Raw genomic sequence first — 26496 nt, 5'->3', positions numbered from 1 at the left:
CCCTGCGTGTCTCTCCTTTATCATCTTTCTTACTTCTTCTGAACCCAATCATCGTAATGGGTCCCCACCATACCCTTTCTTAAAAATGATTCCCTTATGCAAAAAGTAGCATGCTACTATCCTTTTGAGTTTATACTTTTCACTATGCTTTTGTGGCAGAATTCCCTCTATCAAATACTGCACAAACGGGCTTCTTTAGTCTTCGCTAGTGAACACAACGTAATTCTCCTCCTTGTTTGCTGCAAAATGGCAGGCCTCACATTGGGTTTGGACTAGGTCTGCATCCTTATCCATGCTTGGCCAATAAAAACTTGCTCTCTGGAGCCTACAGTAAATGTTAATTTGTCTGTAGAACCCGCAAGTTCTGCTATGCACTTCTTTCAATTTTCTTCGGGCCTCTTCTTGCCCCACACATCTTAACAGGATCCTTCCCGGCATCCTGCGGTACAATTCTCCTTTTACTAGGGTATAGTCCTTCAATGCTTTCAAATCTGCCACATCTTCTTCTTTCATTAAGGCTTCCTTTATAGGAATCCTCCAATCCTCCTCACACTTTTCTTCTTGGAACCTTTCCTTTAGTATTTCAACAATAGATTCCCTTTGCTTGCTAATTTCAACCCTGGTATTGCTTCCTTCAAATGCTATTTGGGATCCCAACATAGCTAACACGTCCGCGTACCGATTCTCACTCCTCTAAGCATGCTCTATCTTAAATGTTGAAAATATTTCCTCCATCTTCTGGGCCATCATCCTGTACGAGGCCAAACTGGGTTCCTTCAAAGAGAAACCTCTTTTGGTCTGACAGACTACTAGATTGGAATCACTTATCACCTTCAAATGCTTGACCCCCATCTCGAGGGCTGTAGCTATCCCGGTGAGACAGACCTCGTATTCTGTGGTATTATTTGAACAAGGAAATTCTAACTTGAACGAAAGCGACACGACTTCTTCTACTTCACGATAGAGGACTATTCAAGCCCCTCCTGAGTGGGCTATGGAAGAACAGTCAAACTTCATCACTCACTCTTCTTCAATTACTTTTGTTGTGGCCACCGCTCCTAGGATCCAGCAGAAATTCCTCCTCTCCTAGGAATTGTGCTAATAAATCTGCTATAGCTTGACTCTTTACTGTCTTGGGCGTTCTCTCCTTCAAATCATATTGTGACAGTTGTGACAACCACTAGGATATCCTCCCAGAAAGGATTAGCTATCGAAGCAAAGCCTTGATTGCATAAGACTTTGTCATCAACCATATCTCATAAGCCAGAAAGTAGTGGCGCAACCTTTGTGATGCATATACTATCGCCAGACATGCTCTTTCGGCTCTAGGGTAGCGAGTCTCTACATCCTTTAGAGCGCGACTCACGTAATAGACCGGTTGCTCAATACCACTCCCATCTTTTTGGGCAGTCAAAACACTTATGGCATAGGGGTTAAAATCTAAGTAGAGCAACAGTGCCCTCTTGTGAATTAGGGCTTGCACTGTAGGATGGTTCGTCATTATCTGCTGTAGCCTTCAAAAGCCTGTCTGCTGCGCCTTTCCCCACTCAAAACTTTGTCCCTTCTTGAGTAACTTGGCAAAGGCCGAAGTGATTGACGCCAAGCCTAGAATAAACCTTCGGATATAAGAGACTTTTCCTAGAAATCTCTTTAATTCCCTCATTATAGCAGGCAGCTTCATGGTAGCTATGGTCGTAGCTTTGGCTAGGTCCGCATCTATTCCTCTACTTTGGACCAAAAATCCCAAGAATTTTCCAAACGACACTCCAAAAGCACATTTGAGGGGATTCATTCTTAGCTTAAAAACTCTGCATCTTTCGAACACCATTCTTAACTCTTTGTCATGGTCTTCTCGTTTCTTTGATTTCACAACTATGTCATCCATATAGTCTTCTAGTTCGCAATGCATCATGCATGGAATATGGCAGTCATCGTGCGTTGGTAGGTTGCGCCTGCACTTTTTAACCCGAAAGGCATCGTAGTGTAGTAGAAATTGTCTATGGGTGTTTTGAAAGCAGTCTCGGCGCCATTCGAATTTGATTGTATCCACTAAATCCATCCATAAAGGAGAACATAACATTTCCTGCTGCAGAGTCTATTAATAGGTCCATGTTTGGCAGCATGAACTCATCCTTTGGGTAGACTCGGTTAAGATTTATGAAATCTACATAGCACTTTATCTGCCCATTCTTCTTCTTCTTCAACGGCACGATATTGGACAACCATCGCGGGTGCTAGATGGGCTTAATGAAACCAGTTGTCAATAGCTTTTGTACTTCTTTTACTATCTACTCCTCTATTTCAGTATGAAATACTTTGGCATGCTAGGCCATCGGTTTAGCCTCGGGATCTATGTTGAGCATGTGCACTACCAATCTTGGGTCTAGCCTAGGCATCTCACTGTAGTCTCAGGCGAAGACATCTCTGAACTCTTTCAACAACAGTGTTAGTTCTGATTTTTCTTCCTTTGTCAGTTTCAAACTTATTGAAATTGGTCTTGACCTCTATGGGTCAGTGCCCAAATCGACTTCCTCCAACTTCTTTTCTACTGCTATCTGTGTATCCTTTTCTGCTGCAATTCCCTCCTCTTTCTTTGCATTCCTTTCTTCTTCCGAATTTTCTTGAGCTACATAGCACATTAAACTTTTATGTTGTGGCTCTTGTCTAGGAACCGTTTGCGAATCGCAAGTGGGCCCCACGCACCTTCAGAATTTGTAGATTATTCTGCCATTAAGGGTCCGAACTCTGACACATCGCGGTGCATCACTTGCCTCCAAAGCAGGCGCTTCTTTCCTCTTCTTCCTTTGCACCAACAGCCCTCTTAGATCGGGCTCTAGGTCATCCTGAATATCCTTCCATCTAGGGACGAAGGTGCCTTATGGTTTGGACATTGAGCTCTCATCGAACGGTGCCCATTCATTATAAAACATGGTTTCTACCGGATGTGCCTTTGCTTGCTCAAATGGTGAAGGGTTTGCTGCTATTCATATCATTTTGCTGTTTAGCATTCCCTTCACGCATTGATGGTAGGTTGATGGGACCAGCTAGTGTTTATGCAACCACGGCCTTCCCAACTGTTGGGAAATTTAGACCCCGGTTGATAGAATTAATTAGTTTTAAACTCAAGTTGTTAATTAGATTTATTATGCATAAAACTTGTTAAAACAAACAAACATTAATATCATGTCACAAATAAGTGCAGCGAAAAAATAAATAAGACAAGATATGATGACCTAGGAAAACCAATGAAACCAACCAGTTTCATAGTAAAAAACCTGGGGAGAAACCTTCCCGAAAAGTAATTCACTATAGTAAAGAGAAGTTTCAGATCTAGTACAAAACCTTTGTCCCTAGACTCTACAATCCCCGTAGATGAACTCACAGCAGAGACCTTCTACTGCTTTAGAACCTCTGAACTCTTCAATATATGAACGCCACCCTTTGATGCACGAATCTCAATACGTGACTAACCAATTGCGCGGATCCTAGTACGCGACTTCAATCACCAACTAGAGAAGAATGTTGGCTGTAAAGTTCTTCACTTCATCAACAATGAAGATCAAGAAGCACTTAGTTACAAAACCCTAAGGCGCAAAGACGCAGTAGCTTCTTTTTGAGAGAATAAGGTTTCAGTCACCTTTTGCATGTGTTTTTTTTTTTTTAATCTCTTATGTGACGGTCTCCAAAATATGTCTTATATATGTTTAGGGTTGTGAAAAAAGAAACCCTACACAAATACAAAAGCCTGGCCCAAAAATCAGTTATGAAAATTCTGATTTCCTAACCTCGATAGATAGCCTCGATAAATAGCATCTGTTGAGCCTCATTAAACCTCGATAGATAGCTATTTGTCGAGCAACTGTCGAGCAGCTGTCCAACAGGTGTCCAGCAGCTATCCGCAGGTGTCCAGCTTTAGTAAACACCTTTTCTTCACTTGTTTCTTGGTCCAATCTTCATGGCTTTAATACTAGACTTGAACAACATGTTCTTTGAAGTATTAAATACATCCTAGATCAATCCAAATACAAGTAAAGTGCGTTTTGTCAAAGGATTAGCCAACTACATAAAATATGTCCTTAACAATCTTCCCCTTTGGCAATCCGTGACAAAACCACAACAAACAAATGAACATATAAGAGAAGTCATAAATCACTCAACTCATACTCACTTGTTGAATACAATAAAATCTACCCTAACACAAACTTTTAAAAAACTTTGCAAGAAAAGAGTTCATGGCATGGAAGACTTTGACAACCTGTATTTTTGAAACACTTTAAACAAAACTCATCAAGGCATCTTAGTGTGAGACAAAAATAATAGATTGCATACAAATAAAAAAACATGTGAATAAAGAGAGAAAAGAAAAAACACATGTAGAGGTAGGTGAAGAAAACATACATCATCACATATAAAGCAAAGATAAGCACAATGTATGTAAACATGGTCACAAGACCTAGGTACAAGAACAAGAAGCTAAAAGTAGCTCCTACAACAACAAGGAGGTAAACATTCCCTCTAACAAGATGAAACACATCTCTCCCTTTTTGTCACGATTGACAAAGGGTATAGAAAGATATAAAGCTTTACCCGAGAAGCATAAAGATGATCAAGGATGAACAAGGGGCACAAAGAATCCATAAAAATGCATGAATGTAATGAAACATGATGCTATGGATGACAAGATAAAAGAAACATGCAAAACATGTGAAAAACAATGCATTCAAAGAATCTCGATCGATCGAGAGGTGTCGAGAAGCTATCGAGCATACCTCGATGGATCGAACAGCTATCGAGAAGTTATCGAGGGGACAGAAACTATCTCGATCGATCCACCTAGCTATTGAGAGGTGTCAAGATGGCGATAAGATGCAACTAAAGAACTCGACAGATAAGCCAGGTGTCAAGAGGTGTCGAGGAGGTGTCGAGATGGCTAAAAACCAGTTTTTCAAAGAGGAGAAAAACACATATATCAATACAATCAAACATGCAACTCAGCCAACGACCCAACCAATATTTTAACCTCTCAAAAACATCTCTCAACAAGAAAAATGTCATGCATTTTGATCCAAAACACACACACACACACTAAACAAGTCTAACCGATTTTATATTTCAAAAACAAGTCAAGACAATTAGTGAGTATACATCAACACATGTAAACCTTGTGATGGCCAAATCACATTGTACCTGCACATGTATCAAGGGTAACAAAGAATATTACGTGTTGTGTGTGAAAACATCGCAAGATTGCATAAGTGTCCCTATGTTATGACGATTTGAGATATGAGAAAATCACTTTAACTCACACACAATCATAACTGTTTGATGGAGACTATCACCTTCGAGGTACATCCTATAACTCCTACACCTCTTAGAAAACACGCTTGCAATCATATTTAAAGCATTTTTGATCTTTTTGCTTTTATTTTCTTTGCATATTTCCTTTTTTTTATTAAGCAAATCATGCATGGGTATACAAAAGAGAGAAAAGAAATATCCAATTATGGTAAGATTTTTGACATTGCATTTTTGTTATGCCGAAGCATATAGATGTCATTGACATTTCACTTTTGCTATGCCGAAGCATACAGATATCATATCATGATTGGCGAGTAACAGTGGTGAGATGATTATTTATGTCTTTCTCTTAGGATTTTCTAGTCCTACCCATCAAAAAGAGTAATACGAGTATTAAGTACAAGAGATCACTTAACCTTACTCATTACAAACAAAGAGCCACAGAGCTCACTTGCTTAATTGTGCATAAGAATGTTCATCTAAGTTACAAGAGATACAAAGTTTAGAAAACTCTGTTTCAACGGCCATTTTAAATTTCACAAGAACCGATGTACACAAACACACACTGTTTTTGTATTTTTCTAATAATTTTTTTTTATTTTGAAAACAAACAAAATAAAAACTAAACAACCAAACAAAAACAGACAGACAACGTGAGAGCATGAAAGAAAGATGCATATGCATGAAGGCATGATAGAAAGGTACAAATGCACGAAAGCGTGATTCCAAAAGCAGATAAGAAATCAAGTAAAGAGAGTCCTACTATAGATAAAAAGAATTAAAGCATAGGACAAACAGAAAAGACAATTAAGTCTTAGGCTCCTTTCTCACCCACACAGCACAAGTCTTTGGCCGTGAAGATGAAAAGGCACGTGTCCTAGTATGTCTACTAAAGGACATAGAAGAATTAAAATTTTCCTGAAATCGAGTTAAAAAGCTCGAAACTTTTAATAACTCTCTAAACAAAGGTGTAGGTCCTTGAGAGGAAACCTGTGACCGTTTGTACACTTGCTTTTGAGAATACAACTTGAAGCAATTAGGATGAATATGTCCAGAAACACCACAATGGTAACAAACATGAGGTCTAACAAAGGATTTAGAATTAGCCAAAAAAGTTTTGGATTTCATACCTTTCTCAAATTGAGGCACAATGACAGTCCTTGATCCAGAAGCCGTGGAAGATGAGGGGCCGGAGGAGACAGCATATCCTAAGCCAGTTTTATCAGAACTAGGCTTTTGAGCACTCAAAACCTCATCAAGTTTTGTACTTGATATCCTCTCTATTTGAGTTCTAGCTTGACTAAGCTCAATCTCAAGATTCTTGACCTTCTCTTCTAATGAGGTGTTCTCCATAAATGAAAGTCTCAATTAACCTTGTAGTCTCATCTAGTTTGACTAACATATCAGCCTTTTCAGTTTTTACCTCATTAAGCTCTTTTCTACAAAGATGAGAAGTCTTTTCAGATTTTATGAATTCAATGCATAGCTTATCATAGGCTTCTTGAAGGGTCATCTTCTTGGACACTTTATCATCAGAAGAATCATCACTGTCACTAGCACTCTCCACAACCACCTTATCGGTTGAGGCAGCAAATGCCATAACATGACTACATTTATCCATATACTCATCAGAAGAGTCATTCTCAGTGTCACTCCAAGTAGTAACTAACCCTTTATCTTCTGACTTCTTGGTCTTTTCCTTCATAAGGTAGTTTGGACACTCTATCCTTATATGACCAAAACCCTTGCACTCATGGCATTGGATGGGGGTTTCTCATTCTTAACCTTTTTAGAGGAGTTAGATTTCCTAGGAGGTTCGCCCTTATCCTTTTTCCTAAACTGAAGAAACTTGATAATCTCATCAGTTATGAAGGTTAGATCCTCATCCTCATCCTCATCCTCATCTTCATCTTCATCTTCAGAGTCCTCGATATATTCATCTATACCCTTAAGAGCCAAGTTTTTACTCTTTCCACCTTTGCCTATTGAGCCTAATCTCATCTCATAGGTTTGAAGGTTCCCTACAAGCCCAGTCAGAGGAATTTGATCAATGTCCTTTGCTTCTTCAATGGCAGTGATCTTGGCATGGAATCTTTTAGGTAAGGACCTAAGGATTTTCCTAACAATTTTGGATTTCATAATAGATTCTCCAAGATTGAAGGCAGAATTCACAATATTCATGAGTTTAGCATAGAACTCATTAAAAGTCTCATCCTCCTCCATCCTTATTTCTTCAAAACTACTAGTGAGTCTTTGAAGCTTCACAGTCTTTACAGCCATGATACCTTCATAGGTGGTCTCAAGAATGGTCCATGCTTCCTTGACAACTTCCGTGAATGATATTTTCTTGAATTCCTCATTAGTCACCCCACAAAACAAAGTATTCAAGGCCCTACTGTTGAAATTTACTGCTATGATTGTTGCATCATCCCAATCCAACAGCTTGCCATACCTGTTCACCTAGAGTCTGCAAAAACACTTTCATACGAACTTTCTAGTACACATAATTAGTGCCATCAAATAAAGGAGGTATCAAAAGAGATTGTCCACGATCCATGACAACGGGGGTCAATGATCACACTCAGGAAATTAATCCAATCAGAGTGTACCCGCTCTGATACCACTTGTTGGAAAATATAGACCCCGGTTGATAGAATTAACAAGTTTTAAACCCAAGTTGTTAATTATATTTATCATGCATAAAACTTGTTAAAATAAACAAACATCAATATCATGTCAAAACTAAGTGTAGCGGAAAAATAAATAAGACAAGATATGATGACCTAGGAAAACCAATGAAACCAACCAGTTTCACAGTAAAAAAGCCTGGGGAGAAACCTTCCCCTAAAGCAATCCACTATAATAAAAAGAAGGTTTCTACTATGAGTTCATCTACAAAGATTGTAGAGTCTAGGGACAAAGGTTTTGTACTAGATCTGAAATTTGTCTTTACTATAGTGGATTGCTTTACGGGAAGGTTTCCCCCTAAGTTTTTTACAGTGAAACTGGTTGGTTTCATTGGTTTTCCTAGGTTATCATATCTTGTCTTATTTATTTTTCCGCTGCACTTAGTTTTGACATGATATTGATGTTTGTTTGTTTTAACAAGTTTTATGCATGATAAATCTAATTAACAACTTGGGTTTAAAACTTGTTAATTCTATCAACCGGAGTCTATATTTCCCAACACCAACAATATGTGATATGAAACATCCGCTTTTATAGCATGAAAACGAGCTAAGGAGGCTATTAGTCCCACTTTCAACCATAACTGAATGTGGCATGCGGTATATTCACCTCTTCCCCCAAATCCTGTCACCTCTATTAGGCACCCCTGTATTTTTTTTTCTAAAATCCCTACTACTTGCAATGTGCCTAGTAGAATGAGGTTTACGGAAGCGCCTGTATCGACTAAGGCCTTTCTTATGAGGATTTGGTTTATAGAAGCCGCCAAGTAGAGGAGCCTCCTATGATCTAAATATCCCACTTCCATATCTTCATCACTGAAAGTGATCTTGTTTGTGTCCTTCAAGAGAGCTTTGTCAGTTCTAGTTTCTGCTGACAAGCACTTTACTCTTGCCCCTGAGGCAATGCTCACTAGGGCCTCCATGGCGATTCTCCGCTCATTTACTATGAGTTCCAATTGATCAAACAAGTTCTTGAACCTAGAACTCTTCTGCAAGGTGGTGATTGCTGTGGCAGGTAGTGCTTGTCTTTCCTCTTCATCTTTCCCTGGATCTATGCAAATGACAATTACTGCTACTCCCTTCGCCTTGTGGTTCGGGATTAGGTTTCTTTGGACTTTTGGCTGAGATAATTCAAGAGTTACTTCTTTGATTCTTCAATGTACGAGCCTATGGAGCGCCCAACATTCTGTGGTAGGGTGTTGCACATAATTGTGCAAACGGCAGAAACTCGAGTCTCTCCGCTCTTCTTCGATAGGTTCCCTGGAAATTTGATTGGGCTTGAAGACCCCTTCTACAATCCATTTATCTAGGAGCACATCTAGCTCCTTTGATGTACATGGCAATGGCGGAGGGGTCTCGTATTCCCTCCCCTTCGATTTCCTCTTCCTTTCTCCAGTAGATGCCGTCATGGCTTGTAGAGTGGTACTTCTTTCTTTGGGCCTATCAGAACTTGGCCTCACTGATTGGGTGGTCTTCATGGCCTTCTGTAATAATTATGCAAACTAGGAGATTTCTAAGTTCTCCAAAACAGCTCTGTATTCTATAATCATGTTACTTATACACATTTCCACCAATGTCTTTTCCTCACAATGATCATAACAGTCAAGAGCTATGCCTCTAAATCTCTTGATGTGCTTGGTTGCTTGCAAAGTTGCAAGTGATACTGTCTCCTCTCCATGAAAGTATTTAGTACAAAACACGTCTATCATGTCATCCCATGTTGGGATTAATCCTAGTTGCAAACCGGTGTACTAGGTGTAAGCGCGGTCACATAGGGATTTAGAAAATTTTTGAAGACACAAGTTCTCATCTGTCGCATAGAGACTGAGAGTGTCAATAAACTTGCTCACGTGTTCGATGGCACTTCCCCTTCTGCTATCGTATTGTGCAAATGTTCGTGGCTCATACCTCTCAGGGTATGGCTTGCTGAGTATTCTCAGCAGATAAGGAAGCCTTTGTGCATAAAACCTTTCATTCGGCGCCTTGGCCCTTTCTTGTTCTAGAAGTACTGCAACTTCGGCCATGGTGATGAAATGCTGCTCTGCATTCCCGGGATCACCCTTACTGGGGTCTCTTCCTTGTCTACCACATGCTCGGGTCATGCTGCCTTCCTTTTTCTTTTGTCTTGTTCGCCTTCATTTGGCGAATTTCTTCCATTATCTACTACTGGGAATGCTGCACAGACTACAGCACCTCGATGAAAAATTTGGCATTTTCAGTGGGAACCCTTTGTTGTTGCTGAGGTTCAGCCCTTACTCCATTAACACTTTCCGCCTGGTTAGGCTAGAGGGGCATTGCTGGCCTTGACTCTGCCTGCGAGAGCACTGTACTCATGTTTTGCGTCGTCTTTGATTTTGGGGGCATAACTTGCGAAGGCTTTATCGACCTTCCTGGACTTTTTCCCAACTCCCTAGTAGAGTTGCCAATTTAAATGTGATGGGTCTTTCTGTACTTTTGTGCTGGACTGCTTCCTGTCGCATTGTGGCCTGGTAGTTTTGGGGTAGGAAAGTTGGGACTGGTTTGGCTGAAACTCACCCCAAACTAGCTTGTGCGCAAGCTAGAACCCCTTGAGCTAAGATCTTAGTTGCGTGCCCACGGCAGAAGATGCTATCACAAAAAGTTATAGCAGAAGAACATAATACAATAAAATAAGAACATATTGGCTGCTAACCAAAGATAATGATTAAACCACTTTCTTAGCAAGGAAAACACAACGATATGAGTATGATAATAATAAAAGAAGAAGAAGTAATGTTAATGCTTGACTAATTAAACAAAGGAGTGGTTAGTTTGCTGTGCTTACTTCCTTAGGAGGCTTAAGTCCAGGCAGGGATCACTCTTTAATGTGGGCAATCTCACAAAGAAGCCCTGCAATGAAAATTGACCATTTTGAAAGAATAAGCCTAAATGGCTTATCCTCGAAACCTTTTTAATCTTGCTAGGGAGTAGGCTATTAAAAGGGAGAGAAGGGAGTAGCCTATTGGTACATGCCCCTATCACACTCTTGCTCCCTTACTTTACTCTTTATCCCTTCTATTTTTCTATACTCTCCATTTTTTTTCTTATTGCTATATTCCCTATTTTCTTCCTTACTTTTTGTTGTTTTCTTTCTCACTATTTTCCTCACTTGTTTTTCCCTACTCTCTGCTTGCCTTTCGTTGTTCTTCCTACCTTGCTTGCTTTATTGCTTACTGTGCACAGCTAAGGCTTTATACTGCATGTTGTGATGAGTTTTACTATTTTACTCCTCAACTAGTTTTGGCTTGATGTGGGTGTCCTTCTCAGACCACCCATTGGTCTGTCGACTACCCAGCTATCACCACTACCCTGTGCTGGCCATGCCATGTTCCATTCCTAGACAAAAGAGTTTTGTTTGTGTTTTCTTACTCTCAATGGCATTCCCATCCGAATAAGGGTTGGGTATTCTTTCTTACTAATTCCTATGGCATACACCTAGTGATTTCAGCTCATTCTTTCCTCTTTTGGATGGTATGTCATCCTAGTGGGACATTTCCCCCCAAAAGAGCTTGAGCAGGAATCCCTAAATAGACTTCCCCCTTCTCCCCACCGCCAGATCATCCCCTCTCTTACCTATGACTCATGGCCCACCGCCCCTGTATTGGCTGGGTACAAGTGGGTGGTGCTTGAGTTTGTGCTTGCTCCACTTTCATGTAAGTCCATGGCCTGCCTGCTGTTCATGCGTTTGCCATTGCCTAAGGGCTTGTCTAGTCTTTGTTACACATTCTGCTGCTCAATTTTTAATCTCTTGTGGCGTGGATAAGTTACTGGGTCTTCACTTTTTGCACTTCGTTTCATTCTTTGGGCTGGGTCTTGCTCGAGTATGAGTCCTTCTTCCTTCAGTTTGGCCCCTATCTCTCTTTACTTCTAGTTAGTGGGTCTGCTAGCGCTCCTGCCATGCCATTTTGTTGATTCTGCCATGTTACCACTTGAATTGTGCTTGTTGGGTTAATTCTCATACTATCTTGGGCTTTCTTGGCCCCTCTTATTCCCTTGGGCATCCTCGGCCTGCCTTATTCCTTTGGGCATCCTTGGCCCATTTCATTTTTACATTCCCATGGGCTTTTGCTACATCTTTTGGGCTTCTCCAGCTCAATTACCATATCCTTTACTTTCGGGGTTTATTGGTCTTTACGCCAACCCCATTTACTAATTCCTTTCTTTGGGTTTTTCTGGCCCATTTTTACTTGCTTTCCATTTCTCATAACCCCCATGGGCTTGCTACTTCATTCTTTGGGTTCTCTTGGGCCCATTTGCTTTCTTTGGAGTGTTTTTACCATTTTATAGGCCCGTGGACCATTATTCCTGCCATTAGGGATTAATGGCCTTCTTCTCACTTTACTAATTCTTCTTCCTTATTTCCTTCTATATTTTTGGGCTTCTTCTTGCTATTGGACTTTCTTGCCAAAGTAGGCATCAACAAACTAATTTATAGGTTGAAAGTTTCAACTCTCATATCTTCAAATAAAAGGCCATATTTAATTTGAAAATTGGGAAAGAAATTTTAGAACAAACCTTATTCTGGGTTCTTGCATCTATTGGACTTAATTCTAAAACTTTTATTTCCTACCCAACACTGCTAGTTTGATTCCAAAGAAGAAAGCTTGTACCCCATTTAAGATAGAAAATTTTAAGTTTAAAAAGGGTAAAGGGAAATCACCAACCTAAGTTGAAGCTTAATACTATTTATAGGGAAGATGTTATAATAACCAATACTTATTGGGGCTAAAAAAAACCCCATTGGATAAAGCTTTTTAAGTTCCAAAAGTGGTGTTTCCCCAATAGCCCAACACTATCATTACATCCCACAACCTATTAATCATCTATTGTTACAATAGTCCATCCTAGGAAAACTTCCTCCTTACCTACTAAATGGGATTTCAGGAGGAAATATACCTCATATTTCCATCATTCAAATGGCTATCTGTAGATATAAGTTGCACCCAATGCAAGATCTTTATCCAACCTATTTAAATTATCTATAAAATTTAACTAAGACATTTTTTCAAGCATGTGGAGTTCACTTTAAAGAACAGATAAATAATAGAATGAAAATAAATGATCTTCCCTGCAAATGAGAGAGATCATAATATGATACTCATGAAAAACAAAAGAGAGGCAAACCCCAAGAATATATATATATATATATATATATATATATATATATATATATATATATATATATATATATATATATAACAAAACTTACAAAGTAATCCACAATTGCAAATAAAAAAGATGGTAAAATCCAAAAAAACTTTGTCCTTTCGTGTAATACCTAGGCAACAAAACAGAGGTAATATACCCTTTTGTTAAATGTTGACTGCAAATTTTCTAACCACCTAAATATTCTCATTCTATTAATACAACATTCATTATCAATAGCTTAACTTTACTATGAAAAGAGGGAAACAAAATCATATGAAACCAACATGTTCTCTAGAACCAAATAGGATTACAAAAATGTACCAAGCTTTAGAGGCCAAGACTTGAGCCAGCAGAGACTATGAATAGAGAGAGCGAGATTGAGAGAAGAGGTGAAGGGTTTGGCTGAGATGCTTTGCGTTTAAGCCAATGAGAAAGGGACGAGGGGCAGCATGAAGAGAGAAGAGTAAACTTGGAGAAGTGGTGGAATAGTTAGCTTTTAAGTATTTAGGGTTCAACAACTGAACATTTGGAAGTAAGAAGAGTCGAGAAAAAAGAAGAGAGTGAAAGAAGATAGGTTATTAGGGTTAAGGTTTGGGTAAAGAGTCGGGATGTTTCTTTTTCAAAAAAATAAAACATAAATAAATAACTAATATGGGTGATGATGTGGAAAATTGTGGAGCAGGTCAACAAATGGTTAAAGGCTTCGGTTTTATAGTATATATATATAGATGGACAAAGTTTAGTTACAAAATTGGTTGTAACATTAGGCTATAACCTTACTCCATAAAATAAAATATTACTAAATATTTTGAAAATCAACCATTGAATTGCATGTTCTTTATACTTTTAATACACATGTCAATTGGATATTATTTACTATATGATATATAAACTTTTATTTTATGCATAATTTTAAACTGCAAAAACTTGCAATTTAAACAATTTATTGATGGCATAGCTATCAATTTTTAATTTTCTAGAAATTTTGCAAGTATGGAGAATATAAGAAGAATATATCATCCAATGGTGGATTTATCAAAATTCACTTCCAATAAAAAGATATTAAGTAAGGTTGTAGCCTTAGGTTACAACTAATTTTGTAACTAAACTTTATCCTATATAGATATATAAAATTAATAAAGCTTTGTTCATTAGTCTACAACTTCTTCTTATATCCTCTATGCTTGCAAAATGTCTAGAAAAATAAAGATCAATAGCTCATCAATAATTAAATTATTTAAATTGCAAGTTTTTGTAATTTAAAATTATGCATAAAATATAAGTTTATAGATCATATAGTAAATAAAATATCCAATTGACAAAAAAATTGACATGTGTATTAAAAGCATAAAGAACATGCAATTCAATGGTTGATTTTCAAAATATTTAGTAATATTTTATTTTATGGAGTAAGGTTATAGCCTAATGTTACAACCAATTTTGTAACTAAACTTTATCCATCTATATATATACTATAAAACCGAAGCCTTTGTCCTTTCATTTTAAGAACTCAATGGTGGACTGTTTAATTGATCCAACTACAAGACAATGGATGGCTGATTTGGTTGATGGCTTATTCGCACCGGAGGAAGTTGATATCATTAAAAAAAAATCCACCTAGCACGTGCTGCTTTGAAGGATGTTTTGATTTGGCCTCATTCGAATAATGGGAAGTACAGCTGCAAGTTAGGGTATAGGTTTCTTAAAGAAGAATCTGAACTAGGTGTTGCACAGTCCTCTCCAAACCAAGATAAGCATATTTGGAATGGCATTTGGTCCCTGCGAGTGCCACAAAAGGTGAACAATTTGCTGTGGAAGGCTTGTCGGAATGCTATCAACGAAGAGTCCTTAGTCCGACGTACCATCATCAAAGATGCTCTGTGTGACCGTTGCCGTTCTACATCAGAAAATCCATTACATGCGTTATGGTCATGTCATGAGCTTGATATAGTTTGGTCTGATCTAGAGTTGTGGAGTTTCAGAAGTGCAATTCAATTTTTGGACTTAAAGGAAACCCTGTCATGGATTATTATGCAGGAAAGAAAATTTGGATCTTTTCGCTGTTACGACGTGGTCGATCTGGACACAACGAAACTAGGTTCAGCTTCATCAAGCCGCTTGCACTATTCACCAAGTAGCTCAACTATCCAGTGAATGTTTGGCAGAATTCCTCGCTAGTTAGATTGCTCCAAATGCCCATTCACTTGCTGTCCTCAAGGGAGACTCCTAGGTAGTGATTAAAGCTCTGATGGAAGATGATTTTTCTTTGGCTTCATTTGGTTTGCTACACGGGGATGTGAAGGGTTAGTTTCAAAATTTTGATCAATTACTTTACTCTTATACTAAGAGAGAAGGTAACTCTGTTACTCATAATTTGGCAAGATATGTTATTAACATTCAAGATTTTTTAGTGTAAATGGAGGATGTTCCACCACAAGTTTATTATGTATTTCAAGCTGATTTAGAAGGCTTACATTAATAAAGCTCCAGTTTTTTCCTCTAAAAAAACAAAACTTTGTCCTTTCGCAATAATTAAGAATAATACTAATATATAAGGTTTATATTTTACTTATATATATATATGTAGATGCTCTTTTTTTTTAGAAGCCTAGCAGGAGGAAAAACCCAAAGACATGGGCAGAAGAAAGTGGGATGGAAATACCATTAAGCTCAAGTGGCAGGAATAATGGATCTTAGGTCCATAAAGCAAACAAATGGACCCTGAAGAAGTAAATGGGCCTAAGAAGGCCTGGAAGAAAGAAATAGCAAACCCATGGGCAGTATGGATGTAGAAAAGTGAGAATGAGCTACAGCTGTCACAGCAGGCCCAACGCAATATAAGTAAAGAGAGTAAGGGGTAATGGAGAATCCATGAGCCCCAAAGATAAAGTATGAAGTACTTGGGCCAAGGAAGCCTAATGAGTTAGTAAAAGTCCATGGAAAGCATAGAATTTGAAAGGGCCGAGGATGCCCCAAGAAAGTAAACGAGCCAAGGATGCCTAAAGGGAAATAGGCGGGACAAGGAAGCCCGCAAGTAGTAAAGGGCCTAATGAGTTTATTTGGCCATCAGAGAAGGAATGAATAGTAAAGCCCGAAGATGCCCAACAGCCTTGGGTCAAGCAAACTTCACGGCAGGCATAACTAAATGATGTGGCAGGAAGCAAATAACAAGGCTGAGAATAAAAGCACGGAACAGTCCACAATCGGGTAAGGCCCAACCCTTAAAGAGGCAAGCCATAAATGAAAAGTCAGGGAAAGAAGCTCACACCATAAGAGGCCAAAGATGAATAGCAGAATGGGTAGATGGACCTTCAGACGACAATAAACACATAAGTAGCGGGCAGAATTTAGACGAGCATGGAAGTAAGGCACGCGCAAGGCCCAAATACCACCAGCCTGTACCCAGCCAATACAAGAAGTGGTTGGTTATGGGTCAGAGGTAAGAGAGCATAGTTTGGCGGTGGGGAAGGGGAAAAACCAATTTTCGTGTTTCTTGCTCAAGCTCTTTTGGAGGCAGTGTCCTGCTGGGATGACATACCACCCAAAAGAGGCAAAGCTGAGTTGGAACTACTAGGTGCATGCCATGAGGGACGGAGAGTACTTACACCGTGGTAGGTAAGAATGCCACGGCAATCAAACAAATAAAAGAGTCTTCTTTGTCTAGTGAGGTGGAGCGACGCGGCTAGCGCAGGTAAGTGGCGCTGGCTGGGTGACTAACTAGTTAGTAATGGTCAGCAAGGACACCCGTACCAGACAAAAACGGTTAAGGGCTAAAATGGTAAAAGCCAGCCATGGTTGACATTATATAAAGAGCATTTGCTGTGCACAGCGAGGACAGAGCAACCTTTGGGAGGATAGTCACTAGAACTAAGAAAAAACAGTGAGAGTAAAAACCAAGGGAAAATAGAGAAAAAATTAGAGAGAGAGAATAGAAAGAAGAGTAAAAACAAAGAGAACAGAGTGGTAGGCATGCACCGAATGGGTCGATCTCTCTCTCCCTCTTCGACCCATGTTCTCTAGTAACGGTAAAGGACCTCTCTAAATACAAGTCATTCAGGCCCGCCCCCTTCAAAGCAGTTAATTTCTCCTTTAGAGAGATTAGTGGCGTTGAAGAGGCGATTCCCCTTCTTGACTTAGATTCGGCAACGTAGCTTGATAGCAGACTTACATGTTTTCCTTGAATAAGCTTACTATTGTTTATTATATACTTACCTTTTGTTGCTGTTTCCTAAAAATGAGCATTCATTAACAGAGCCCATTATTCACTTTTGTCTGAATCGTAAAAGATTTTTTATTATTGTTTTTATTGTATCTGCCTGTCGTAGTTAATCTAACAGCTCTGCCTGCCATTGGCGTGTGATTAAGGCTTGGCTAACAGGGGCATCGTTTGCGCACAAGCCAAACCAAGGAGGAGTTGCTATTGAACCGGTCCCAACTCTCTGATTCAGAAAACTTTGGACCTAGTGCAGCAGGAAGCGGTCCAGTCTCACATATGCAAAAAAAACCCCACAATATACATATATAAAGCTAATATAATAATAATTTTTTTTGGATACAAGATTAATACAGTATAATAATTGAATATGAATAAAAGTTGTAGTGACTTGTTGGGTAAGTTTAATTTTCATTATAATATTTATTATTTTAAATATAAATAGATACCTAAAGCAATCAAATTATTCTCGTTGTTCATTCACTCGCACACTCTTCCTCTCTCCTTTTTCTTTCGCTCTCGTCTTCTCCGACCGCCTAGGGTTTGGGATCACCGAGATAACACAGTAAGCTAAATCTTCAGCAGCCATGGCGGCTACAATGGTGAGCTCGGCGGGTGGGCTACTGGCTATGCTCAACGAGACGCACCCCTCGCTCAAGCTCCACGCTCTCTCCAACCTCAACAATCTTGTCGACAACTTTTGGCCCGAGATCTCCACCAGCGTTCCCATCATGTACTTTCTCTCATTCTCTCTTCAACTTTCTGTTCTCGCTTGGATATCTCTTTGATTAGGGTTTCGGTTCTTGTTGCTCTCGATCTGTAGATTTAGAAAGTTAAATGTTTGAACTTTGTTTCCTATAGTTTATTGAATTCTATGTTTTCCATGTCGTTCTGGTTTTTCATTGTGGAAGAAGAAGAAAAAAAGCTGCAAAAGTTTAAATCTATTACCAAGCAACCCAACCTTTAATTTAACTCTTATGTTCTAGTTATATGACTAGGGTTCTTGAAGCTGTGAAAGAAATTTGTATTTGTATTTTTTGGGTTGAAGTTGGTTGTCTGATGGGAAATTAGGAAGACTTAATTTGAACATTAATGTTAGGGGATATTGTTATTGTAATGTTTGCATAATTGAACAGAATGGTAATTTCCTAAGTGGGTTATGCTTCGTGTGCAGCATCTGATGTTTGGTAATTTATTGGCCAATATATAACAAATGTTTAGTATGCTGTGAAGTAAAGGAAGTAGTGATACCTAAATCTTTCAGGGTTTTTGTTTTGTTTTGTTTTTGTTTTTGTCAACTCACCAAGGTTTTTGGTTCCAATTAGGTAAATAAGATTTATCTAACATGTTTAGAAAGATAAATTTCTGGTTCCCAATTTGTTGTTTATGGCCCTTTTGGATTGAGGGAGAGGGAGAGGGAGAGGGAGAGGGAGAGGGAGTAGAGTAGAGTAGAGTAGAGGAGATTTAGCCTAAAATTAGTCTATTTTAAGCCAACTCTACTCTACTCTCTTCCACTCTCCCTCCTCCCCTCTATCTAAACGGGCCATTAGAGTCAGGCTTCAAGGAGTTGGAGGAGGTATGATTTTGCTCTTCCCTAATGAGAAAGTTGCTGTAGCTGTTTCCAATAATTCTCTCAAATATTGCGTCTAAAAGCATGTGGTCTTATGCTGCCTTATTTCTGTCTGATGCAAAATAAGTCTGAACACTAATGGAGCTAATAAAAAAGTATGAAGAACAATGAAAAAAAATAGGCATAAAAAGATAGCTGTTGAATTATAATAATGGTCCTGTGCACTGTAATGCCCTTTTATTCTAATTCCCTCTGAAATTATTTCGGATTTCAACATTGCATCTTCAAATTAAAACCAGCAAGTTAAATTGAATGGAAGGATGCTATATAAATGGCCTACAAATTTAAGTGAAGTGTTATTAATGGACAGAAATTCCAAATATTTTTGATTTGTGGGTTGAGGTAATTAATGCTGGGACCATGATTTTGATTATTACATGCTTGTTTAATGTATATAATCTCTTAGATATTCTTTTAAGCAATTACACTGACCCTCACCCTTGGGCTTGGGGTACATTTGTTCAGCAGTTATAGCAAGTGTTTACAGATTCACAATTTTTCATTTTAATACTCCTGAACAACTTGCAATATGATATTGGGATATGGTTACTTTTTGTGCCTTGATTGTTTTTGTTATAATTTGGTGTCTGATGGGGAAGTAGAGCTTAGGATGAAAACTTTCTTGGGAATATTAATATTAGGGATTTATGGTGAAAAACCTAAATGGATTAGGAGTTTCAAACTGTATCACTGATGTGCGGTAATCATTCGACCAATATATATTTTTGGTTATGTAATCAACAAACTTGGTCAATTAATAGTAATGGACTCTTTCAGTTTTGGTTGGATTTTTGCATCAATCTCAGAAGTTGATGTTCCGTTTGGTTGTAATGTCACACCCAGATGTTTGGCCAATGTATATTGGAAATCAATATGCTGATTGAGTTGTGATTGGTCTGCTGGATTGACTGGGAAGCATGGATACTATAAGTTAGCTGTGTGTTTGTGTGGATTCGCATATAGCTGTGTATGTATTGTAACTTATCCATATACCAAATTTGTCTTAGTCCTTCCTAGTTTGGATATAATTAATAGGCCCCTAGCAAGAATGTTGCAATAGGTATTCCTGTAATAACCCTCAGTGATTGCATCCATAGGCATGTTAGTAATGAATCATGGATATCTCAATGGCTGCCAGTCACATGCCACCTAACTCAAAATAGGAATTTTCACTAGTGACTTTAATTGGGATTTCAATTATCTTGATTCTGCCCTTGACACCTCTGCTAAGCTAGCTAAAAAGCCATACAATAATGGGTCTCAAGAGAAGTTAGGGACCAAAAAAAATCTTGAGAAAGGATTTATGAGTATGTGAAGCGTGACAGGAAGCATGTATAGCAATGCGCTCTCCTCTGTAGTATCATTCTATTCTATTTCAATATTACATATTAAAAAAATACCATTCTACTCTATTTCATTCTGAAATTATTTTGGATTCTACACAGCATCATGAAATGAACACAGTAATTGTTTGCAACTTTATATTAATTGCCTGCAATTTTAAGTGAAATATTATTTATGGACAAGAAGTCCATTTTTTTTTATACATTCAATCTTCCTGCTTTTCTTTTAAGCCATTACAATGTCTCCCCTCCCATTTGTTCGACGGCTTTCTTTTTTGATAAGTAATAAGAATAGTATTAATGATGAAGAAAGAACGAATAATGCAAGTACAAGGTGTTCATGATGGTGAACACAAGAAAAAGCAACAAACAACAACAAAGATAGAAAAAGCAGCTTAGGGGATACTACTAAGGGAAGAAAGAAACTCAATGATGGAAGAACAATTCGAAGAACCCCAGCAACGGCTTTCATATGAAGCTTTCATTTTTGACAATATTTGACAGCTTCTTATTTGATTTTAGGCATTTTTTCTTTTATAATTTAATATTTGTATTGGTTTTCTTCTTTAGAAATGACAGTTTATGGTACATTGTAATGCAGAGAAAGTTTGTATGAAGATGAGGAGTTTGATCAGCATCAGAGACAACTTGCTGCACTGCTTGTATCAAAGGTAGGAGACTGATGTTGTTTTCTTGTTTTCGTTCCCTGGAAAACTAGCATATCTATCATTGCTTCAAGCGCCATATGTTGCTTTTAGGAAATCTATTCTCTTCTGCACTATATCTGGATGAGACCGTTCTCATCCAGATACATTGGGTTCCAGATACATTGGGTTGGAAAAAGAACAAAAAAAAAGGCAATGATTATTTATTGGGTAACGTACTACTGGCTAATCAGAACATTCTTGAACTAGCAACCAGGATAATCTGTTAGGTAGATTTGGAAGTTTAGATTTGGAAGTTTAGGTGGTTGTCTATTGAGCATCTTCTTTCCTATTTCTGCCTTTTACTGCTTGAATATATATTTCTTTTTACAACTGTTCTCTTTACAAGACATAGAATTTTTTTCCTCCTCAGGTCTTCTACTACTTAAGTGAACTAAATGATTCATTGTCTTATGCACTTGGAGCGGGTTCTCTATTTGATGTTTCAGAAGATTCAGACTATGTTCATACGCTTCTTGGTAAGAGTTATCATCTTTCTTTGTATTTTAATCATGAAATTGATTCAAATATATTAAGAAGTGGATGTAATATATTTAAGTTGAATTAATTTTATGATCAATATGCTTAGATTATCATTTTTATTTTTTGCTCCTCCACAGCTAAAGCTATAGATGAATACGCCAATCTTAAGACTAAGGCAGCAGAATCAAATGATGAAGCGGCAAAGGTGGACCCTAGACTAGAAGCAATTGTGGAGAGAATGTTGGATAAGTATGAAACCTCCACTCTTTTAATTAAACGTGACACCTCAGGTCTTTAAGCTATCTTACAATTTCTTCATTATAGGTGTATTGCTGATGGGAAATACCCACAAGCTATGGGCATTGCAATTGAATGCCGAAGATTGGATAAACTTGAGGAAGCAATCACCAAGAGTGATAATGTTCATGGGACATTATCTTATTGTATTAATGTCTCACATTCCTTTGTTAATCTTAGAGAATATCGGCATGAGGTGAGTAGATTGGTGTGCTAGTGTGTTGGATATTTATAGTTTGTATTTCTGTACTAGCTGTTGGACCTCTGTATTGGATCTCAGTACAAGGGATATGATTGACAGACATCAATCCTTGTTTGGTTCTTTCTCCAGGTTTTGCGTCTCCTTGTTCAAGTGTATCAAAAGCTCCCATCTCCTGATTATTTGAGTATCTGTCAGTGTCTTATGTTCTTGGATGAACCTGAAGGCGTTGCAAGCATACTGGAAAAGCTTCTACGCTCTGAAAATAAGGATGAAGCTCTCTTGGCATTTCAAATAGCCTTTGATCTTGTAGAAAACGAGCACCAAGCATTTCTCATAAAAGTGAGAGATTTCCTTTCAACTCCCAAGACTCAATCTTCAGAACCAGTGCAGCCAGCATCTGTTGAACCAGAATCTGCTCAAAATGAAAGTTCCACCACTCCAGAGGATGTTCAAATGACCGATCGAAGCTCTGCTTCTAATCTGAACGTGCATGAAACTGATCCAAACGAAGTAATGTATGCTGAGAGGTTGACCAAGATTAAAGGAATTTTGTCAGGAGAGACGTCGATACAGTTGACTCTACAATTCTTGTACAGTCATAACAAGTGAGGCAGTTGGTTTCTTGCTGTCCTTTTAATTTCTTAGTTTGTATGCAAATTTGTCTCTTGGAAACAAATAGTGATTAGGTTCTTACTCTCTGTTGGCTGTGATTTGCGTACAGATCGGATCTTCTTATCCTAAAGACAATAAAGCAGTCTGTTGAGATGAGAAATAGTGTCTGTCATAGTGCAACAATCTATGCTAATGCGATTATGCATGCGGGAACTACAGTTGATACCTTTCTTAGGGAGAATCTAGTGAGTCAGATTTTGTGTTTTGCAGTTTTTGTTCTGTAAGGATATATTATTTTTTTATGTATACTTATCCCCCCCCCCCCCCCTCTTTTGTTTTTTTATTTTTATTTTTATAAATTTTCAGGACTGGTTGAGCAGAGCCACAAATTGGGCTAAGTTTAGTGCAACTGCTGGTCTTGGTGTTATTCATAGAGGCCACTTGCAACAGGGGAGGTCACTAATGGCACCTTACTTACCTCAGGGTGGGGCCGGTGGTGGTGGCAGTCCATACTCGGAAGGTGGAGCACTTTATGCTTTGGGTCTTATCCATGCCAACCATGGGGAGGGCATCAAACAATTCCTTCGAGATAGCCTGCGTAGTACTAATGTGGAGGTGCATATTTTAAAACAACGGTAGCATTTTTCAGAGCCAAGGAATTTTAATTATCAACAGTGTTTATATTGGGATTTTTGGGTGCAGGTTATCCAGCATGGTGCATGCTTAGGTCTTGGTTTAGCAGCTCTAGGAACTGCTGATGAGGATATCTATGATGACATAAAGAATGTTCTCTACACTGACAGTGCTGTTGCTGGCGAAGCTGCTGGCATCAGTATGGGTTTACTTATGGTTGGAACTGCAAGTGAGAAGGCAAGTGAGATGCTTGCTTATGCACATGAGACACAACATGAGAAGATCATTAGGTAAAGTTCTATTTTGTGATCTGGTTGTAGGACTGAGGAATCTCTGTTCATGGTTTTACCTCTTGTTTATATGGTGATTGTATTTTGCAGGGGGTTAGCGCTGGGAATTGCTCTTACTGTTTATGGAAGAGAAGAAGAAGCAGACACTCTAATTGAGCAGATGACTCGGGATCAGGATCCTATACTACGTTATGGTGGTATGTACGCATTGGCACTGGCCTATGGGGGGACAGCAAACAATAAAGCCATTCGACAGCTACTGCACTTTGCTGTATCAGATGTGAGCGATGATGTAAGAAGGACTGCTGTTCTAGCACTTGGGTTTGTCCTGTACTCTGAGCCAGAGCAGGTTGGTTGTTTCTTGTTTCTTCCATTGATTTGCTCCCTGATCTTGCTTTTGCCTTTTTTGTTCTCAATGCAACTTGAATGAATGTTTCATCCTCTTCTTTTTGCAAGCCTTTTTCCCCCTTGTTTTTCCTTTTTATCTTTATTTTTATTTTTATTTTTTTGCTTATTTTTAATTTTGTATAGATATATATATATATATATATATGTATATATGTGTGTGTGTGTGTGTGTGTTTTTTTTTTCTTTTTCCATTGTTTATAAGTTCCCCTGATGAACTGCTGCGGATCTCACTTAAACTGCAGACTCCTAGAATTGTCTCATTGCTGTCTGAGTCTTACAACCCTCATGTTCGATATGGTGCGGCTCTTGCAGTGGGCATTTCCTGTGCTGGTACTGGGTTGAGTGAGGCTATATCTTTGCTAGAGCCTTTGACATCAGATGTTGTTGATTTTGTCCGTCAAGGTGCCCTCATTGCAATGGCTATGGTTATGGTCCAGATTAGTGAAGCCAGTGATTCTCGTGTTGGAACATTCAGGTATTGTGTTAGTATTATTTGCATTTATCTCCGACTCTCAGTTAATTTTTATGTTTCTAACATCTCTTTTAATTCTAGGCGACAATTGGAAAAAATAATTCTGGATAAGCATGAAGACACCATGAGCAAGATGGGTGCAATCTTAGCCTCTGGAATTCTTGATGCGGGTGGAAGGAATGTAACCATAAGGCTGCTTTCCAAGACAAAACATGATAAAGTCACTGCAGTAGTTGGTCTAGCAGTTTTTAGCCAGTTTTGGTATTGGTATCCCCTTATATATTTCATAAGCTTGGCATTCTCACCCACTGCTTTTATTGGACTGAACTATGACTTGAAAGTTCCAAAGTTTGAGTTCTTATCTCATGCAAAACCATCACTTTTTGAATATCCTAAACCAACTACTGTTCCCACAACTACTTCTGCTGTAAAACTTCCCACAGCGGTTCTGTCAACATCAGCAAAGGCCAAAGCTAGGGCCAAGAAAGAAGCTGATCAGAAGGCAAATGCTGATAAGTTATCTGGGACAGAGTCTTCCAATAGCGGGAAAGGAAAATCATCTAGTGAGAAGGATGCAGATTCTATGCAGGTATGTCATTCTTTGCTTTGTCGCCATTTTTTACCCTTTACCATCTTTTCTTAGATATTGTTATAAAATATGAATTGTTCAATGAAGTCAAGTTTTGAACTTAGAATTGGTGGTTTTAAAGCTGTTTCATGACTGATGCCAACCTTTTCAATTCTATGACCAGGTTCAATTTAAAATGTAAATTAATAAAATGTCATTATGATATAATATCAAATAGTTTTTAGATAAGATGGTTTAACCCTAGAGAGAAAAAAGAAAAAGAAAAAAAAGAAGCAAAATGATCTGTTATGCCCAGACTCAATGACTCGCAAAATTGGTTAGATTTTGGCATCACATAATTGTTACCTTCTGCATGCCAGGTTGATAGCTCACCAGAGAAAAAATCAGAGCCTGAGGCTTATTTTGAAATGCTGACCAACCCTGCCAGGGTAGTTCCTGCTCAGGAGAAATTTATTAAATTTCTGGAAGATAGCAGATACGTGCCAGTGAAGTTAGCACCTTCAGGGTTTGTTCTACTTAGAGACTTACGTCCCACTGAACCTGAGGTACTCTCTCTTACGGACACACCTGCAACTGCAGCATCACCTGCTGGTGGAGCAGCAGCAACAGGACAGCAGGGTTCTGCATCAGCCATGGCAGTTGATGAGGAACCTCAGCCTCCTCAGCCGTTTGAATACACGTCATGATTATGGTGCTCATTTATTTCTTCCTTTGGGTGGGAAAATTCACTTGATGCACAGAAACTCAGGTGGTGCTCTATGATTGAAGACAAAATTGTGCCAGTAATTGTGCCCTGCATCGTTCTGGGTAACCAAAGTTAAAGTTTGCAGGAATTTAAACCGAAGAGGAACATGAAAAGGTTTTTTTTCTTCATAATTTAACATGTATTGTATTTAGTATTTACAACGAAAAACCAATCTGTATGACTACTTAGGATTCATTACTTCCATTCCATGTGTCAAGAATTTTGTATTCCGAATTGTTCTTTGTCATTTACTTGAGTGAAATTATTTGCAAAAAGAATAGAGTCGCAGACAAAATAAAAATAAAGATAATAGCTGAGTGAAAAAGTAGCCTCTCGTGAACCACCGTCATTCTTTTCTTTCACCGGCCCTTTTTTTAGGTCCCCTTGAGATGAAAAAAAAAAAAAAAAAAAAAAGGCGCTGTGGCTCATTGTCATTGGATTCCTTTCCCCGCCGAACATTGTGGCATCAATTAGTAATAATGACATTTGCAATCACGTCATGTGCGTCACTCACCCCAAACGATTCACCCCAAACGATACCTGTTGAAAAAGAGTCCAGAGCCCGTTTTGTTAAGTTAGAGCTTTTTGGGCCTTAAAAAACACAAATTACGTCGGAAGTTTGAATACGTGGCATATGCATGGTATAGTTTTGAAGTTGTGCTTTTTTTAGTTTTGTAAACGTGAAAGTGCATCCTTAAAAGGGAAATTATATGGTCATTTGGTG

The 26496-nt window shown here is 38.5% G+C and overlaps 1 protein-coding gene across 1 annotated transcript; it reads left to right on the top strand.

Moving 5' to 3' along the window:
* Positions 1-17834: 17834 nt before the first annotated feature.
* LOC142624003 (26S proteasome non-ATPase regulatory subunit 1 homolog B-like) lies at positions 17835-26047 on the top strand. The gene is made up of 13 exons (XM_075797497.1): positions 17835-18097; positions 20939-21008; positions 21415-21520; positions 21662-21773; positions 21849-22017; positions 22153-22628; positions 22745-22880; positions 23002-23250; positions 23338-23558; positions 23649-23907; positions 24209-24441; positions 24520-25027; positions 25387-26047. Exons 1-13 carry the CDS (start codon positions 17952-17954, stop codon positions 25711-25713), a joined length of 3012 nt encoding a protein of 1003 aa, XP_075653612.1. The 5' UTR covers positions 17835-17951; the 3' UTR covers positions 25714-26047.
* The last annotated feature ends 449 nt before the right edge of the window (positions 26048-26496 follow it).

The sequence above is a fragment of the Castanea sativa genome, chromosome 2 (genome assembly GCF_040712315.1).
Source record: "Castanea sativa cultivar Marrone di Chiusa Pesio chromosome 2, ASM4071231v1".
Taxonomy (NCBI): domain Eukaryota; kingdom Viridiplantae; phylum Streptophyta; class Magnoliopsida; order Fagales; family Fagaceae; genus Castanea; species Castanea sativa.
This window is presented reverse-complemented; position numbering and strand designations above follow the sequence as displayed.